The 20,051-nt window shown below is 36.6% G+C and overlaps 1 protein-coding gene across 3 annotated transcripts in view; it reads left to right on the plus strand.

Moving 5' to 3' along the window:
- INO80 (INO80 complex ATPase subunit) overlaps positions 1–20,051 on the plus strand; it is a 122,733-nt gene that overhangs the window by 51,869 nt on the left and 50,813 nt on the right. For all 3 annotated transcript variants that reach the window (XM_025295894.3, XM_025295896.3, XM_006066247.4), the window contains exons 15-24: positions 2,113–2,172; positions 2,588–2,730; positions 4,270–4,354; positions 5,274–5,391; positions 6,311–6,396; positions 9,029–9,196; positions 9,419–9,552; positions 10,611–10,678; positions 11,425–11,518; positions 12,286–12,457. In XM_025295894.3, coding sequence (XP_025151679.1) covers positions 2,113–2,172; positions 2,588–2,730; positions 4,270–4,354; positions 5,274–5,391; positions 6,311–6,396; positions 9,029–9,196; positions 9,419–9,552; positions 10,611–10,678; positions 11,425–11,518; positions 12,286–12,457 — 1,128 coding nt within the window. The remainder of the gene's footprint in view (positions 1–2,112; positions 2,173–2,587; positions 2,731–4,269; positions 4,355–5,273; positions 5,392–6,310; positions 6,397–9,028; positions 9,197–9,418; positions 9,553–10,610; positions 10,679–11,424; positions 11,519–12,285; positions 12,458–20,051) is intronic.

A 20,051-nucleotide genomic window follows, 5' to 3' on the forward strand; every position in this document is an offset into this window, starting at 1 on the left:
ATATTTTAAACCCCAGAAGACATTTTACTATTATTTATACTTTTGAAATTATATAGATTTATTTGTATTATTCACATTCATTTCTCATTGATCTTCATCCCTTCCTGGATATTTGTGCTTCTATCTCTGAGATTTTTCAGAAGAACAAAACATATCAAGCTATGGATTCAAGAAGCACTTTGAATCCTGTAACAATAAAAAGAGTGAGAGTTACATCTAGGTACATTACAGAAGTGCTGAGTTTTGCATTCTTCTGTTTCTCCATGCTTTGGTCTGGATGTTTCCTTCTGACCTGTCTTGTAGTTCACTAATTTTCTCTTCAACTGATTCAGTCTGTTGAACTCATCATTTAATTCTTAATTCTAGTTATTTTTTCAGTTCTAGAAATTCCCTTTGGTTATTTTGTAATTTCTAGTGTAACACTAAAGTTCTAAATCTCCTCTTTAAATTCTGTGAACATGGAGAAGGAAATGGCAACCCACTCCAGTATTCTTGCCTGGAGAATCCCATAGACAGAGGAGCCTGGCAGGCTACAGTCCATGGGGTCGCAAGAGTCGGACACGACTTAGTGCACTGTCTCACCCCAGAGATCCTGCCACATATACCGCAAAAACCAAACATCCCCCAATGACCTTGGCCCCACTGTTCCAATCACTCCCAGGTGGGAATTTAGGCACATGTCCACAGAGGTCACAGACAACATACATACGGTTCTGTTATGTCCCGTATATTACCCTTTCATGTCCTAAGGAAGACATTTTCTCTTAGAGATTTTAATTTAGTGTATCTTTAAAAAATCTTGTGTTAAACTTGCCTCCATCTTTTTCTTGGGTAAGGACAACCCAGAAATGGCCCTTTTGTGTCTGTGATGTTGCCATTCACAGCTTTCTTGATAGGCCTAGTACAATCTTGAGAACAGGGTTGCTGTATGCTGAATGTCAGGCGGTAGCTCTTAGCTTTGCCTATCTTAGGTAGTTATGCTATGCATTTTTTATTGGTGTACCATTTTTGATTTGTCCCTAATACCTTTGAAGTTTTTCTAAGAAATGAAATAATGCAACATGAACTTATTAAAATACATTTTAAGCCTTTTAAAAAAAAATAAAAAAATGTGAACAAACAAGCATTTGTTTAAAAGTTTGTTTCTAAAATTTTTGTTTTGGTTTTGTTTTAATGCCAGATGTATAGGAAAAATTCTGGAGATAATTGTGGGCTCTGAATGTTATTTTCTTCTTCCAGAGAGAGGATTAATGTGTGTTTGGGATTTTGTTGTGGATTTTTTTGCCTACAGTAATTTTTTTCTGGGACAGTAATAATCCAAAATCCCATTAATCTAAGTCAGGAGTTGGGATGAATTGAAGCTAGATTTCAGAATCTGATAAAACAAGTATGTGTATAGTTTACCTTTACTACCAGTGTGTATGTATCTTTTCATTCCCAACTTAAGGCCAGGGAGGTGGGTAGTTATCAGAAATCTTCCTCCTTGAACTACAGTTTTTTGTTTGTGGGTCCTGTGTCCCTTTAAAAAAAGAACAACAACTTCTCAGTTTCATAGTGTCTCAATTAGAACTTTTGGGAAGGATCAGCACTCTCTAGGGGAACATGTACAATGCCAGGCTTTCCTGTCTTTTCTAGATCTGGACTCTATAATTCTTCACTGCCCAAGTAGCTCTCTGATGCCTTCAAACAATTGTTTTTTATTTGTTTTAACTGGGTCAGTAGAAAGAGTGCTAGTCCAACTCCTAGGGCAGTAATGACAGAAGAGAAATTCATATATTCATTCTGTTAAGTTTTTTAAAAAAGCCTTTCTGAATAATGTATTGGTGATGATGAAACTGAAAGTGTTAGTCACTCAGTCATGTCCAACTTTTTGTGACCTCATGGACTGTAGCCCCCCCAGGCTCCTCTGTTCATGGAATTCTCCAGGCAAGAATACTGGAGAGCGTACCCATTCTCTTTTCCAGGGGATCCTCCCGACCCAGAGATTTAACCTAGGTCTCCTGAATTACAGGCAGATTCTTTACCATCTCAGCCACCAGAAAATCCTATATTTGTGATGATACTTTTAAGATTATCAGTAGAAACTAATATACATATTGGTCCTTTTTCCAGGTGCTACCATATTGGGGAAATCCTCATGACAGAAAAGTCATCAGGAGGTTTTGGAGTCAGGTAACTTTCAGCTTACTGTAAGCATATGCACACACACATATACATATTCACACATATATGCAGTCATTATTTCTCCAGTTGATTTGAATAATTTCTCTTACATAAAATCTTACATGTTTCTATGCAGATGTAATTTTTTTTCTTTTACTGTGTTTTTCCTGTGATAGACAGTCAGCCAGGATTAAGAACTTTTCTCTTTAATAAGCTGATAACTACTTTTTAACAAAGTTTGTGATTAAGGTGACTACTTTAAAAACAATTATGCTTTCATTCACTACACATCTCCTCTATGGGAGAAACATATCTTTAGGGCTATCTTAGACTTCTTGGCCTTAGGAAATACAGTCCATTCCTCATTGTCTTATTATGATTTGTTTAGGTTTCTCTTTTCACCCTTGCCCTCTTATATTTACAGAAGACCCTCTACACTCAGGATGCCCCCTTCCATGTGGTTATCACCAGTTACCAGCTGGTGGTACAGGATGTAAAGTATTTCCAGCGAGTCAAGTGGCAGTACATGGTATTGGATGAGGCTCAGGCACTCAAGAGTAGTTCCAGGTAATGCATGTAGTAGAAATAAAGTCTGTGGACTGAGGGCATACAGATACACAGATATGTGTCTGACATACGCACACAAGAATGAAGGTCAGAGAGAATTCAGAACGTGGTATCTGCATGAACCATGTATCTGACCAGAAGGCATAAATTCTTTTTTTGCATTTTCATGGAATATAAATATAAATGTTTAGAGTGTGAGGATTTTTTTCAGCTTCTTCCTCCCCACTCAATAATTATGGCATTTTAACTGATTTTTGTTCTTGAAGGAAATTTTCTGTGGAGGAAGGGGTATCTGCCCTTTGCTTGAGGGATTACTTTACAGATCTTGGTAGGAAGCAGAATGTTAAATTCTGTGGATTATAGCTTCTACTATTTTATGCAGGTTATCCTAATCTAATAACCTGGATGGTTATTAGACTCCCAAGAATCCTTTAATTGGAAGTTACATGTTTAAAATGTTCTAATACCTTTAAGCTCCCAAACTGAATAGTAAATGAGTGCTTGGCTGTGAAGTGTTACTCAGTGGTATTAGACCTTGAGTTTGATGGATTTTATTAACTCTTGGTGAATTCATAGGACTTTCTTAGAAGTCCATGTTAACTGGCAGAATAGTATTTTCCATGGACCTTTCCATTCTCTGAAGAGCATAATTTCCTGTTTCACTCTTTTGAAGTAGGACATGCTTGTGGCCAGGAGCAGTAGATTCACTTTGTATTTCTTCTCACACCCTTTCTCATTTTCCATTGTTCCCTCCAAACTCACACTAGAAGCATAGAATAATAATTTTAAAACTTTCTACTATGGATTTTCAGTTGCTTAGTTGTGTCTGACTCTTTGCAACCCCATGAATTGTAGCCCACCAGGCTCCTTTGTCCATGGGATTTCCCAGGCAAGAATACAGAAATGGGTTGCCATTTCCTCCTCTAGGGGATCTTCCCAACCCAGGGATTGAACCTGTGACTCCTGGGTTTCCTCCATTGGCAGGCAGATTCTTTACCACTAGTGCCACCAGTTATATGGTTTGTACCAACAAAACTGACCAAAGATAGTGAAGGACTTTATCAAGCCAGAACGGATCCTAGTCTGCCTTTTTGGGCTTCCCTGCTGGCTCAGATCATAAAGAATCTGCCTACAATGTAGAAGACCTAGGTTCGACCCCTGGGTTGGGAAGATCCCCTGGAGAAGAGAATGGCTACTCACTCCAGTATTCTTGCCTGGAGAATTCCATGGACAGAGGAGCTTGCCAGGCTATAGTCCATGGGGTTGCAAACGATTGAATGATTAACACTTTCACTGCCTATTTGAGGACGTTTTAAAACTTTAATACCTTAATATCATGTTTTCAGTATAGAGAAGTCAATTCCTTTGAAATTTCCTATCCTCAGCTTTGTTGAATATTTTTCAATTGTGTTTATTGTAGATTGCTTGAGTCTGAATGTTTGTTATTTTTTGAAAAGCATTTCTAGAAATAAGGGTTCTCAGTAGGGCGAATAAAGATTTATTGCTAACTTGGAATTTATTGCTCATTATACTGGACAGTGTTCGTTGGAAGATACTCTTGCAGTTTCAGTGTCGGAATCGGCTTTTGCTAACTGGGACCCCCATTCAGAACACCATGGCAGAGGTAGGCACTAGTAACAGATTGGAATTCTTTACTCAGGCCCACCCAGAGTGTTAACAGCTGTATATAACTTATAATCCCCCATGTAAAAGGAAGAATTTGCCCTATGTGGTTTTTTGTGGGGAGGTGCAGAGGAGGCATCATTCCTATTTTCTTATTCTCTGGCACAAGGCAAGTAAATTTCTTTATTCTTTGGTACTTATATAATAAATAATGATCACATTAAGAATGCTACTCATCTAATGCAGAGATATTTTTATACTAGGATGTTTATATACTAGCAATATACTAGTAATTACTAGTAATATACTAGTAATATTCTTTAACACTGAGAGGAGCTAAAATTCTTTCTTATCATCTAAAATAGGAATCAGAAAACTTTCTATAAAGAATCTGATAGTAAATATTTAGACTTTATGGGCCATATAGTCACTGCACAGCTATTCAGCCTTCCATTGTAATGTGAAAGTAGTCATAGATGATATATAAAAGAATAGGTATGACTATGTTCCACTATAAAGTTTAATTTATAAAAGTAGATGGCAGACCAGACTTGGCACCACAAGTCATAATTTACTGATCCCTGATCTAGAGTTATTATTAGCAAGTTTTGCTACCTCAGACTGTGTTCAGTTGTGGAATGGATCTTTGTATAAATTTTATAACTGTCTCACTGCAAAATCTGAGCAGGACTTTGAGACTTTGAGTGTGAAATTAATTGAAAAATACCACATTTTGCTACAGTGCCTTGTTAAAGTTGGTTGATGAGACATGTGCTTATACACTCTCACTTGGTCACACATACACATGCACCTAGACACAGGTAAACAGATCAAGTTCACTTTCTCTCTCTGAACTCATTATGTCTTCACATCCTGTCATTCGTTTCTCTGTAGCTATTTTACTTTTCATTTGTTTCCAGCTCTGGGCTCTGTTGCATTTCATTATGCCAACGTTATTTGATTCACATGAAGAATTTAATGAATGGTTTTCCAAGGACATTGAGAGCCATGCCGAAAACAAATCTGCCATAGATGAGAGTGAGTACTTTTATGAACTTTCATTCTTACTAGTGTAGGCAACACATAATTGGATATTTTCTTCTGTGTAAAGAATTTTCTTCTAGTATGCATAAGAGGATCCGAGACAAAAGTTTTTTCTCTTTTAAAATAAAATTTTTTTCTTTTTTATGTGCTTTATGTGTGTTTAAGAGTCAAAAAAGGACTTATCAATTGATGCTGCTGTAGTGTTGACTATTTATTCAAGGCAGAACAGGCAAAGTTCACATTTTGGCTTAGAAAATCCTCATTTTCCACATAGATCCTAAAAAATTTTATATTCTTTGTGAAATGGGGTAAGACTTTTTGCCTGTAATAAAAACAAAATATTAGAAGGATAATTTTTGGTATTTTTTCTTTACATATTAGGATTTATTTCTTCTTTGAACATTTTTGAATTTTTATTATAAATTTTTTTGATCTCTTGACTAGTATCTTTTAAGAGAGTTGTGGAGTATTTATTACACAATGTGAAGTGATATCTACCATTAGAAAAGTCCTTAAGTAATTTCTTATTCTACATGTTGTTAATATGCCGACACACTTTGAAAAATGATTTTGGGGCAACACTGGGAGTCCCATATAGCTTGCATTAGACCTGTTTGAGAACCCTATTATTGATAAAATGTTATTGAAACATTCTGAAGGTGAATTCTGATAAAAATAAAGTCATCCTTATTGGTCTGAGTAAATGATAGCAAAACGCATTTACTAATTGACTATAGGAAGATGCTGTGGAAAGTTCAGATCCTTGGCTTCCTACCTGGGGAAAGATTGTTTCAGTCTTGCAAATAAATCATTATGCCATAGGTGTTCAGTGAGAGATGATCATGATATTTCTTTTGTTTGTGTTAAATTGATATAATGTATTATTTGTCTGGGGGGTCTCCTGCCATTTCAGATCAACTCTCTCGCTTACACATGATATTGAAGCCATTTATGCTGAGGAGAATCAAGAAAGATGTGGAAAATGAATTGTCTGACAAGGTAAGGAAAGTCAATCTTGTGAGTTTAGGACTTAATAAACACCAACTTAAGATTCCAGGGTAAAAAAAAATTCCTTGGTAAATGTTTAGTTGAAGCGTAATTAGTTTGAGAGAAAACCTTTAAACTTGGGAGGGTCAGCATAGACTTAAGATGAGTCACATAATCAAGGCAAGTAATAGTTTTTTCTTTTTTGTTTTATACTTTTTATTACAGAGAATTTGAAATATTATAAAAGAAAGAATAGTATAATGAATCCTCCATATAGCCTAAATGATCAACCCATGACCATTCTTCACCCCTTTAGATTATTCTGAAGCAGATCTTGAATGTCTTTTGTTTCATTTATAAATATTTTCATATGTATCTCTAAAAGATTTGGTGTTTTTTTAAAATATATAATCACATATCATTATCATCTCTACAAAAAAAAAAAGAAGTTACTTCATTGCAGTATCACATACCCAGTTAGTGCTTAGATATCCCCAGTTGTCTTTGTGTATGCTTCTTTCTTTCTTTATCTTTTAAAGTCTTCACTTTTTGAGGTCAGGATCCAAACAAGGTTCATATGTAGTGTTTGGGTGATATGTCCCTTAGATATCTTTTAGGCCCACCCTTCTTTTTTCCCTTTTGCAATTCTTTGTTGAGGAAACTGGGTAGTTTGTCCACAGTTTTCCACATATCGAATTTTGCTCAATGCATCATTGTGGTGTTCTCTGACATGTTCCTCTGTCTCCTGTATTTCTGCAGACTGAGAGGTAGATTTAGAAGTTTACTGTGCTTTGAGTTGTATTACTTTTTCTCATAAAGTCTATAATTGTGGTTCATAAATATCTTTTTTGAATTTTTACCCGACCTCTGTAATTTTCCGTTATTGCTTGTGAATCCTCCCAATATTCTCCTTTTGTCTTTTTTTTTTCTCCCAGTTCTTACTCCTTTGGAGTATTTTCCTGCCTTACATAGATTACACCTGTTTCTCATAGTTCTCCTGTCTATATAAAAGGCATCTTTCCAGGTTCTTGATAACGTCAAGTGGTTCTCACTGTCACTGCCAGAGGCTGGATCACTGTGAAATTTAGTAACTGTCTTACAGGATTGTGGTGGTGACATACACCTTCAAAGAGAGGGAAAGAAGTGTACCTTTTATTCCTTTAAAAAAACTATATGGCTGTTTTGTGAAACTGGTTGATTTTGCCTAAATAGAAGTATCACACAGATGTACCTGATAGAAAATACTTCATTAAAAAAAATAGATCTTTGAGGCTTTTATATCAGAAACAGCTTAAAAACAATAGCAGCATCATAATGTCTCTTATTTAGTGGTTATTAGCGAGGTGGTCAGAAATGTGTGGTTGTAAACTGTGTGTATTATAAATTTCTTAAACATCAGCAATGTTTCTAATCTGTGAATTAAATAATATAAAAAAATAAATAATATATATGTTATTGAACTATTACTGTCTGCGAGCAGCTGATATGTAGAGATGCAGCTTCTAGGTTCTATTCAGACTTCCCAGGGAGATGAATATATAGATAGCTGGTTCTGTATCATAGGATATACAGTGATGATCTATGTGAAGTATAATGGGAACACAGAAAGGGGATAGTTCTGTTAGGGAAGGTTAGAGAAGGCATCAAAACAGAGATGACATGTGAGCTAGATCTGGAATAATGAGTTGGCTTTTACTAGGAAATATGGTGGGAAGTGGGTGCTAAACAACAAGAATGAACAAAGGTAAGTCAATACTCAAATAGGCAGCGTGTGTGGCAAACATTATTCAGACTGTTGTTGCTAAGAAATACAGGAGAGCATCATGAGATTGGGACAATACAGTAAGTTAGACTATGGGAGGCCTCTGCCTACAGGAGAATTTGTAATATTTTACCATAGGCAGTAACTTACATTGAAGGTTTTCCCGCACTTGGTTACTTTAGAAGACTTGCATGGAAGGTTTCTTGGAATCAGGAGAGATTGGGGCAGGAAGCTCCCATAGTAATAGCAGTCTAAGTTAGATATGGTGAGATTCTGTGGTATGTCAGGGTGGTTAGAGAAAAATTTCTAAGTTTTGAGGAACTTAGAAAATGATAGAACACGGGGTATGAAAGAGAAGAGATCAGAGCTGACTTTTTGACTTTTTGAAGTTTCTTTTTGGGCAACTTAGTAAATGACAATGCTGTTAATCAAGTAAATTGTGAAAGAGAAATTTTTTTTCTCATAGATCAGAAATGCAATTGCTACAGACTGTTTGAGTGATACTATTTTAGTAGGTAGTTAGAAATATGGGGCTTAGGGGTGTTTGGAAATATATTTTTGCAAGTTACTGTGATTGATGGTAGGTGGTGCTATTAGAAATGGAAGAGGTTGCCCAAGGACAGCATGTAGAGTGAGTGACAAGGGAAGGGGATCAAGAAAAGCTCATATTCTGGATAGTTAGCCATATCATAGGTGTATAGAGATACTGAGTTTCTTGAAATAGCCAAAGCACAAGTTTATAGAGATACTGAGTTTCTTGAGATATGTATACTGTTCTCTTTCTAATCATAATCTGCCTTGCATGAGTTTCCAAATTTATGGTAATACTGAGCTTTCTTACAAACTGTTTTTCAAAATATAAATGTCCTTATTGATTTTTAGATTGAGATTCTAATGTATTGCCAACTGACCAGCCGACAGAAACTGCTGTATCAGGCACTGAAGAACAAAATTTCCATTGAAGATTTATTGCAGTCTTCTATGGGCTCTACCCAGCAAGCACAGACAACCACCAGCAGCCTCATGAATCTAGTCATGCAGTTTAGGAAGGTAAGAGCTTAGGTTAGCTGCCCTAGAGCTGTCTTTATTAACCCACTTCAGGGAAGAGGCTCTATCTAGCCTTGATGCCAAATAAACAAAGGCTGTTAAAGAATGAGAATGGGAATATATATATTTATAAAGGTAAACATGCAGGGTTTAGGATTCCCCCATTGCTTCATAGTGATGTCTGCACGTGACACCCTATTGTCTTATCATTTCCCTTTCTCTTAGGTATGTAATCACCCAGAATTATTTGAACGACAAGAAACTTGGTCTCCATTTCATATTTCCCTAAAGCCATACCAGATTTCAAAGTTTATCTACCGTCACGGACAGATCAGGGTCTTCAACCATTCACGAGACAGGTGAGCACATATTAATATCTATTTGCTCTAAGAGTGCTTTTGTAATTTGGGGTTTTGTGGCTTAGTAGATAAACTTAATTGAGAATGAGTTCCACAACAGCGAAGTATTTAAGCAGTGGGTGGACAACTGTTTGTTGAGGGATCTAGTGATAGGGTCTGTGTACTATCAAGAGTTTAACTGGATGACCTGAAAGGCCCTAAGTACTTGCAGTTCCCTTTCTGAATGAGGAATGTACATGTGTGCAAACATGTACTTGTACCAACAGAGATCAACAAATATCTCTAAGTATTGAAATTGCTTTGTAGTGGCTTATTTCACACTTGGAACAGCACTTGTGGAAAAACTGATTTGATTTCAAATTTACCTTTTTCCCAGAATCAGCAATGATAGATTTGGTTAAAAAAATGAAGTGTTGTTAATGGTAATATACTGGAAACCACTTCCATTCAGAAAATAGGTGTGTAGGTCCATTCTTCACCTCTGCATGCAGAATCAGTCAGAAAATAATGATTTTATTTTGAAAATTTAACAATTGCTTTTGAATTTTTTAAACAAATTCCCAAGAGAGTCTTGTGTACACTTGCACTTGAGAACCATAGATTTAGAAAGCTCTTTCTGTATAGAAACTATATAAACAATATTATCAAAATAATCATCAACAACATCTAGCCTAACTGAAACTGAGACAGATTTCTTGGGTTTAATTTTAGAATTCTTTGTGATAGCTCCAGGCTAATACTTTACATTGGCAAGGGGATTAACAGAACAGAGTTGTAGTGGTTTTTGTTTAGTATAGTGTATGGCAACTTCCAGTGCTGGAGTTGTGTTTCTGGAAATGTGAAATAAAATGAGACCACTTTGAACTTGTATTATCATCTACTACCTTTAGTAAATATTTAGTATTTTACATGGTATCATTTTTGCCTGGCAACAAAATTCTCAAAAGTATAAACAGTTTTAAACCTTCAAAGTTCTTTTAGTTTGGAGCCTCCAGTTTAGTTAACTTCCTGATATTTATATTTGGGTTTGGATTTATTTTATTTTACTTACTTTACAGGTGGTTAAGGGTTCTTCTTTCTCCATTTGCACCAGACTATATCCAACAGTCTCTCTTTCACAGAAAAGGTAGGTGTTTGGTCTTTGAAAAGGAAAGTATGCCAAGGATTTATCAGGATGTTCTTTGTTTTGCTGAGTTGGAACTAATAGTGGCTTTGCCTGAATGCTAGGCTTTTGTTTATAGTCTTGATAAGATTTAAGTAAGTTAGTTGTCTTCATCTGTAGATGCTAGTAAGCTTTGTGGTTATAACAGAAAGCATAAAAAAAAATTTTTTTTTTTTTTAATTTCTTTCCATTTCAGTTGACCTTCCATCTTTATTTTATATCTGTCTCGTAAAAATTTCTTACACCCTTGAATAAAGGTGTGATAGAGACAGTGCAGGGTCTTAGTTTGATTAGTTTGATTCTTTAGGTCCCTCCTGCTTAGTCTAAGGAAAGGAACCTGCTCAACTTTGAGCATTGTCTAAAGTATTGAGGCAGAAGTTCAGAATTCTTCACCTCTGTGCTTTCCTTTCCTTTTCCTTTTCCTGGCACAATAAAAAGATGAAGGCAGTTAGCCAAGGATCCGAAACCCCAGAGGTAACTGATGAGCCAACTCCACTCTGGCTCATATATGTCATATCTCATACGTCTGCCTCTTTTACTTGTGATTGTGGTACAAAAATATGACACTCTGTATTCTGTCAAAGTGGCTGTATTGGAACCTTTAGAATAGTTTTAAATTCTTTAGTCAAAATTCAGCAGTTCAGCAGGCTTTAGTTGAGTGTTGTCTCTTGGTTTTCTGTTGGGTTTCACTTTGTTCTTTGATATTCCAGGTGTTAATGAAGAAAGCTGTTTCTCTTTCCTTCGCTTTATTGATGTATCTCCAGCTGAAATGGCAAACCTCATGCTTCAGGGACTTTTAGCCAGGTGAGAAGTTTGTTCATTGTTTGATGAGAGAACAGTTGAGAATAAATAGGGGCAAATGTTGAATACTGTGAAATTAAATATTTAGTATTATATGATCTTACAGAGCATCTCATTCTTTTTGTATTAAGAATTAAAGTTTTATAAGGAAATCATAACTTTCTTTTTGAAAATTTAATAATTGTACAATGCTTTATGCTATACCTTAAATAAAAACTGTTTAGGTTCTTCTCCCAAATGCTACCAGAAGGTCTTCAAGTCTTAATTTCTAGGTAGAAATTTGTTTTATTTGTTTGTTCAGGGCAAATGATGGCTGATGATTCCTTTACTTAGTAGGGATTGTAGCGTAACCTGCCTTATGTATTCTGGGAAATTTAGTTCTCTGTTCTTATTCTTTGGAATAATGGCTTTTACTTAATTTACTGCTTTGTATTATATTTGTGTAAAAATAATGACCTCATTAGGAGAGGCTTATCTCCTTTATAAGAGGATGTTTTTATAAAGGTTTTGCGATAAGAGTTGAATATTCCTTAACACTAATAGGAGCTTTACGGAGGATTTTCGTTTTCATAGTAGCAAACCCAATTCATGCCAAAAGTAGAATTTATAGAACAAAAGTATGAACCGACTTTGTTTGAAAGAACTGTGTCTAAAATGCCCAAGATTGACAGAAGAGACAGTTAATGAGAGACAAGGTTCCTCGCTGCTATGAACTACCCTCAAACCTCCATGGAGCACTGAATAAGCATGTCTGCTGTGGTTTGTTTCAGATGGTTAGCTCTTTTCCTGTCTCTGAAAGCCTCCTACAGGCTCCATCAGCTGCGCTCCTGGGGAGAGCCGGAAGGGGAGAGCCAGGAGAAATATCTGAGAAACAAGGATTTCCTTCTTGGGGTTAATTTTCCACTCTCCTTTCCCAACCTTTCCAGCTGCCCTTTGTTAAAGGTAAGCAATTATTTCAGCATCAGTTATCTGTGTAGTACTCCCTTCCCTTTTCTTTGAATCAATAACAGTAATAAAGTAAAAGATGACCTGAAGCAGCCAAAAAAAGTTCCCAGAAGAGTGAGAGCAGTGTATTGTTACAATTTATTATATACAACTTAATAGACATTTTATGTGTGTATACAGTATATGTATTTATATTTTAATATATATTTTATATATAACTTTACTGGGAAGTACACATATTTTAAAGTACACATTTAAAATATGTGAATTTACACTTGTGTATGCATTTGTGTAACAACTGCCTAGATTAAGGTATAAAATATTTCCAGCACCCAGAAGTCTCTCTTATACTTCTTCCCATTTGAAACCTCAAATTCAGAACAGACCACCAAAAAAAAGATATTCTTTTTTAACGCTGTGAAGTAGTTCATTGCCTGTTTCTAATCATAGTTTATTAGTCTAATGTTGGTGGATATTTAGGTTGGTTCCAGTTTGGGGCTATTATGAATAAAAGTGCTATACATATTCGTGTACACGTCTTTTGATGAATGCAAGCACTAATATCTTTGGTGTTTATATCCAGGAGTGGGATTGCTGTATCATCACACATATATATGTTTAGATTTAGTACCCATTGCCAATGAGGGTGAAAGAGGAAAGTGGAAAAACTGGCTTAAAACTCAAGATTCAAAAAACTAGGATCATGGCCTCCATCACTTTGTGACAAATAAGTGGAAGCGGTGGCAAGTTTTGTTTTCTTAGGCTCCAAAATCACTGCGGATGATGATTGCAGCCATGAAATTAAAACACTTGATCCTTGGAAAGAAAGCTGTGAGAAACCTAGACAGTGTATTAAAAAGCCAAGATGTCACTTGGCTGGCAAACGTTCTTATAGTCAAAGCTCTGGTTTTTCCAGTAGTCTTGTGAGAGTTGGACCATAAAAAAGGCTGAGCACCAAAGAATTGATGCTTTTGAAATATGGAGCTGGAGAAGATTCTTGAATCCCTTGGATTGCAAGGAGATCAAACCAATTGTTCCTAAAGGAAATCAACTCTGATTATTCATTGGAAGGACTGATGTTGAAGCTGAAGCTCCAGTTTTTGACCACCTGATGCAAAGAGCTGATTCATTGGAAAAGACCCTGAAGCTGGGAAAGATTGAAGGCAAAAGAAGAGGGTGGCAGAGGATGAGATGGATGGATAGCATCACCGACTCACTGGACATGAATTTGAGCAAACTCAAGGAGATAGTGAAGGACAGGGAAGCCTGGCATACTGAAGTCCATGGGGGTCACAAAGAGCCAGACACGACTTAGTGACTGAACAACAACCCATTGCCAAATATTTTTCCAAAATGGTATTACAAAGTTAAAGTCCCACCAACAGTGTGAGAGATTTACTGTTCATCTTCCTTGCCTACTCCTGGTACTGTCAGTTCATTTTTTGAATTTGTGATTTTCAGTTTCATCTCCATGGAAAATAATGATGTTGAACACTTTTTCATATAATTGTTCACCTTTATATAGTAGGTAAAGGGGAAAGTGATAGGTGATAGGTGCAGGTTCAGATCATGTGGGACCTTATAAGTTAATGCTAAGGATCTGTGTTTTATTCTGAATGAAATGAATAATCCTGGAGAATTTTGAGAAGTGATTTGTATGTTTGTTTTATAGTTCTTTAACGAGATTAAAAGTTTAAAAGGTAGAAATTTTCTTTGTATCCTCTAGAAAATGTAAGGGGTTGTCACTCACACGGCCTACAGAATGTAGGCTGTTCTTTGGCTGCATCTATTATTTGCCCGCTGTCCACTGAGGAACCCGTGTGGTTTCTTTTTCTTCTCTTTCCCAGTTTCTTTCTCAAGTGTTGCTCCATGTACTTTTTTGGACTCCGAAGATAAGATCAGTAATGCAGAAGGAGAATAGAATTGGGTTCCAATTTTGTTTGGAATAATGTAGTCAGTGGTGGCAAGGTGACTTCCTTCTAGTAAATACTGCTGTGTTTAGTAGACAGTTGCTTAACCTCTTAAGTCTGATTTCCTTACATTTGATACTGTGTATTGCTAAAGATACACATTTTTTTAACTAGTTTTATTTTTGATACAGAAAACACCATTGCCCCTGGGATTTTGTTGTGCCCTATTACGTCAATGCTTCAATCTTACGTAACACTGAAAGAGATGCATCAGTTATTTGTATTCGTCTGCTTTCTGAAAATAGAGTAGTGTGTTCAAAGCACCTGTTCCGTGCTGTCCTTCAGTCAGTTAATTTCTTGAGAAATTTAGATGTGGGCAGCATGCTTTATGTGAAATTGGTTTTTCCAAAGTTAGATTCACTTCCATTTCTTCGTCTTTACTTTTATTTCATGTTGTAGGTAGACATTTGCTTTTGTAGTAGCTTAGCATGTAGAACTGAGTTACTGAGCCACAGGTAGCTGAAAGCTAATCATGGATGTGTAGAGATGCTGTTCTGCTTTGGCTCTCGTCATCCTTATCTCCAACATACATATGTTGAAATATCAACCAGGCAGTGTATCTTGCCAGAGTTGGTTGATATATCTTTTCTAAGAAATACTTGCTTTCAATTAAGTAGAATGATCTTTACATGATACCTAGCCTTAAAGGTTAGACTGGGTTCTGATTGAACAATCATTTTGTTGACGCTCCATGTGTAACAATTAATAAAGCCCGTTATAATTGTGGCTTTTTCAGTCTGGCCATGACTCACAAGAATATTTTATACTACCTGTAGTTATGTAAGAAGACTAGGTGAATAGAATCACCATGTAGAAAGATTCTGGATCATTCTGTGTAATAGTAAGGAAAGAAGCTGACATTTTGGGACTAAGGAAGGGTCTTACTTTCTGAATGTGAAAGAGACCATCAGAAGTTACTCAGAGAGCAGTACGCAAATTTCATTGCAGAGTTACTCTGACATGTAGTTTATGATCAACTACTACTGATGACTGTTTTAGTCTATTTTGGCATGTACCTGTTATATTCCTTCTATTCAAAAATCATATAAATAAAGTTAAGTAATTTTGAAAAAAGAAATAACAAAAAACCTGATTCAAACCTGAGCAGATAGTTTATTATGGAAACTCTCCCCTAAGAGTGGCTTTGCTAGAATATGCCTCTCACCACTGTCATGCTGCTTCTCACACTGATTTCTCCAAACCAAGTTTTTCTTATTCAAGAAATATTTTTTTAGAGAACATGACATTGCCTATTTTGCAAGAAGAGTAGAGAAGGACATTTTGAATACTTAATTCTTTAAAACAGATTTCCAAAGTTTATTAGTTAAGAGTATAGAGTAAAAGCTAAAACTTAGGATGCATGACATTTTAGTGTACATACATATATGAAAAACACACTTCCTCTAATCCTGCCAGTTTACAGTTTTTTACAAAAAAAGAGTCTTTTTTTGGGGTGGGGGGAAGGTAACTTGTCAAGTACGGACAACAGTGGTGAGACTTAAGTCTAATAATTATCTGTCTTGATGATGTTTGGATTTGTAGATAGGATTTAAATACAAGGTCTTGGGTTCCTTTTATTTATTTGTGGCTGCAGCAGGTCTTAGTTGTCAAATGTGGGATCTATCGTTGTGGCACATGGACTTCTCTCTGGTTGTGGCATGAGGGCGTAGTTGCCCCACAGCATGTGGGATCTTAGTTCCCCGACCAGGGATCAAGCCTGTCCCCTACATTGAAAGGTGGATTCTTCACCACCACCAGGAAAGTCCCCTGTCTTGAATTCTTTTTGTCGTTAGTGTGTGATAAATTCATCATGTATGTGCTTTGTGCCTTTTCCTGATGTGACTTGTTTGTTGTCATTGAGATCTACAAAAAAATTCTGGCTTTATTAATACAATTTACAGATTGTCTGAAAGATCCTTTACTTATACAGGGATGCTACTACTGTGGAATCAGAGAGAAAAATTTTATTTTCACAGGAAGCAAATTTATAACTGTGCTTACTAGTTTGAGCGTATATCCTGAAAATATACCTTGAAAGGTATTTGCTGTCATTCCTGTGGTGAATTAGGACTTCAGGAAGGACAAGAAAAGTCTTGAAAGATTAGAAAAAGACTGACATATAATTGTGGGTCGTTAAAGCTTGAGAGGGCAGGAAGTACCCTAGTTAATGATTAGAGAGTTAAAATTTTTTTCTAATGATATTAATTAATAACCATTTGAATTCATGAACCTAGAAGTAGCTAAGTTGATCCTGAAGATATGACTGTTTGCTTTCCATTGGTAGATAACAGGCCCAGGTGATTAGAGAAACAGGAAGAAATAATAGGTATAATATATTAAAAATCTTAGCCTTTCTCTTGTTGCCTTGGCTATCCTAGAGATATTAACATACATATAGGAAAGTGCACAAGTCGTGTGACAGTGCCTTGTCTGCTCATTCTAGTCCTTGTATGTGATAGTATCTCACTGTGGCTTTAAATTACATTTCTCTTGTGAAGAATGATATTGAAGACCTTTTCTGACGCTCATTGGCCATTTGGATAACCTCCTTGGTGAAATGCTTCTTCAAGACACTTGCTTATTTTTCTTTGTTCTACCTATTACTTACTTTTTCACTCTCAGTACTATCTTCTGTTGAATCGTTAGCATTTTTTGTATCTTGTGAAAGAAATCTTTGTCTTTATTGAGGTCGTGAAGATTATTCTGTTTTTCTCCAAAAATTTTTTTGATTTACTGTTCAAATCTATAAGAAACTGTGTTTTTAGTGTATGTTATGGGTTGTCATTTTTTTTTTTTTTACTTATCATAGATATCCATATCCATTTGACCTAACTTATTTTGTTGAAAAGCCCATCCTTGTTGCACTACAGCTTCACTTTTGTCACACAGGCGGCTGTATATGTGTAGGCCTGTTTCTCATCATGTTCTGTTCCATTAGTCTGTCCTTGACCAGTACCAGTTATCTTAATAATTCTTACTCCATGATAAGACTTGAAACTGGTAGCACAGGTCCTCTGTCTTTGGTTTTCTTCAGTATTGCCTTTACTGTTCTTGGCCCTTTGCATTTTTATGTAAATTTAGAATCAGCTCATCTGTCTTAGTTTAAACTCTTTCCAGCAATACTACTAGCCTCATGTGTCTTGATTATGCCCCCCTGTTACTAAAACATTTTTATCCAGTACCTGTGTATTATTTCATTTAAAATGATATACAAATAACATATTAATATTATTTACATTGTGAAGCTTGCTGTAATTTCTCTGGAGACCATTGACCTAGACAGCAAAAGATGCCTAATTGAGTAAGAAATGTTAATAGAGGAGAGAACTGTTTACAGGAGAAAGTACTCCTTTTTTTGTTTCCCACACTTCACCCTTTCTCTCCTGCTGTTTTCACTTGCTTGATCCCAAGGGCCAATGAGATTGAGCATTCGAATGGATCCATTATTCGTATGTGTATCAGAAGAGCTTGTTGATTGAAAGAATCTCCAGGGGTGAAATGTGATCTTGGCTTAAGGTTGGGTTTTTCTAATGCTCCTTCAGAGTAGTCTTCCCCCAATGGCAGTCTACTCCTAGAGAGAGAAAGTACTGTAATTAATGTGGTTTTTGAACCTGTCACGCATCAGTGCCTGTTGTGGGCGAGGTGTGTTAACAATCATAGTCTCTATTTTCTAGTTTGAAAAATCATTCATGCATATAGTAAAAAGACATGCACAAAATTAAAAGGAATTTAGAAATAAAAAATGAGTCAAGATCAGCGTTGAAGACATAATTACACTGCCAGAATAATAGTAGATGACTAGTGGTAAAGTTCAGGATGGAAGATCACTTTAGGTTAAAATGGACAAAAAAAACTCTTTTATAGAAATGGTATTGTTTAAAATTGGATCTTGAGTGGTAGGGACCTGGATAGGAGGAGGAATATTCCAAGTTAAAGATTTGAGCCAAAATAAAGAGCAGTGGTGAGAAAAAAGGCTGGATAAGTAAGTCACCTTTCTTCCAAAGGAATCTTTGAATGCCAGTCTATTGGGATGGAGATGTTAAACCAGGAGTTTCAACCTTTTTGGCTCACCTTCTCCAGTAGATGCTACAGTTGTAATCCTGGGGGGGATAAAGTTTTGGTGGCTACTATCAAGCTTTGGGAAGGAATAATCTGGTAGTTGGTTTTAGGAAGGCTGTTAAATCACTCGTCATTACAGCTCATCAGTGGAGATCTCTGCCACTGGTATTTGATGACTAACCTTAAGATTATGACAACAGGAAAGATTGGACATGGGGATCTGTGATGAGGAGAGTATTAAACTAAAGTTCCAGGTGAACACTTAAGAGTGAGATTAGGAGCTCTTTGATATTATGAGTGCAGGTAGAATAGAGAAGGCCCAGGTGCAGGGATTTACAAGGAGAGAGATTCTGCTTAGGAAGTGGGGAATGAAGTATGACAATTAGAAAGAATAGGAACACCTTGCAGGAGAGTCTGTTAGATTAAAGCTGAGGTTTGTAAGAGAAAGGAGACTCAGATTTGAAGATGAAAAAGGAAGAAGGCAGTTAAAAGGGAAATCAAACATATAAGAAAGATTGATAAAGGATGCAAAAGTGATTAACTATGCTTTTTACATGGTAGAGAACCAGTGTTCAGGTAGGCACTCTTTAATTAATAGAAAGCTACTTCTCAAACACAAAGAATATTTTACAAGATCCTGAAAGACTGAAACCAAGCTGAACATTTAACAAAAAATGCTATTAAATAATTCTGCCATTTTTGGTGGACTTCCCTGTCGGTCCAGTGGTTATGACTCTGTCTTCCAGTGGAGGGGGTGAATCCCTGGTTGCAGAACTACGATCCACATGCCAAGTGGCGTAGCCAAAGGAAAAAAATAGCTCAGTTCTGTCTTTTTTTTTTTTTTTTTTTTGGCTGTGCCAGGTCATAGTTGCAGCAGTCGGGATCTTCGATCTTTGTTGCAGGTGTGGGATCCTCAGGTGCAGCATGTGAACTCTTTGCTGTGGCATGTGGGATCTAGCGGAGAAGGCGATGGCACCCCACTCCAGTACTCTTGCCTGGAAAATCCCATGGACGGAGGAGCCTGGTAGGCTGCAGTCCATGGGGTCGCTAAGAGTTGGGCACGGCTGAGCGACTACACTTTCACTTTTCAGTTTCATGCATTGGAGAAGGAAATGGCAACCACTCCAGTATTCTTGCCTGGAGAATCCCAGGGACAGGGGAGCCTGGTGGGCTGCCATCTGTGGGGTCACACAGAGTCGGACATGACTGAAGTGACTTAGCAGCAGCAGCAGCAGCAGCGGGATCTAGTTCCCTGACCGGAGATTGAACTCAGGCCCCCTGCATTGGGAGCTCAGAGTCTTAGCCACTGGACCACAAGGATTTTTTTTTTTCCCTTTGAAATTTTGTATGTTTTCTTATTTGAGGGAATGTCCTCCAACTTAGAAGTATAATCTTCCTCTCTATTTAAAATAAAATTTTCTGAAGAGTTCTAACTTCCCTTGGATGTTGGGAAATATGGGTGGCATTGGTAACTTGTTTGGTCATGCATTGAGTTTATTGCACATTGGTTATTTTTGCCATGCATTTGAGCTGAGATCTAGAGGCATCTCTTGGGAGTAAGA

Source organism: Bubalus bubalis, chromosome 11, assembly GCF_019923935.1.
Source record: "Bubalus bubalis isolate 160015118507 breed Murrah chromosome 11, NDDB_SH_1, whole genome shotgun sequence".
Taxonomy (NCBI): domain Eukaryota; kingdom Metazoa; phylum Chordata; class Mammalia; order Artiodactyla; family Bovidae; genus Bubalus; species Bubalus bubalis.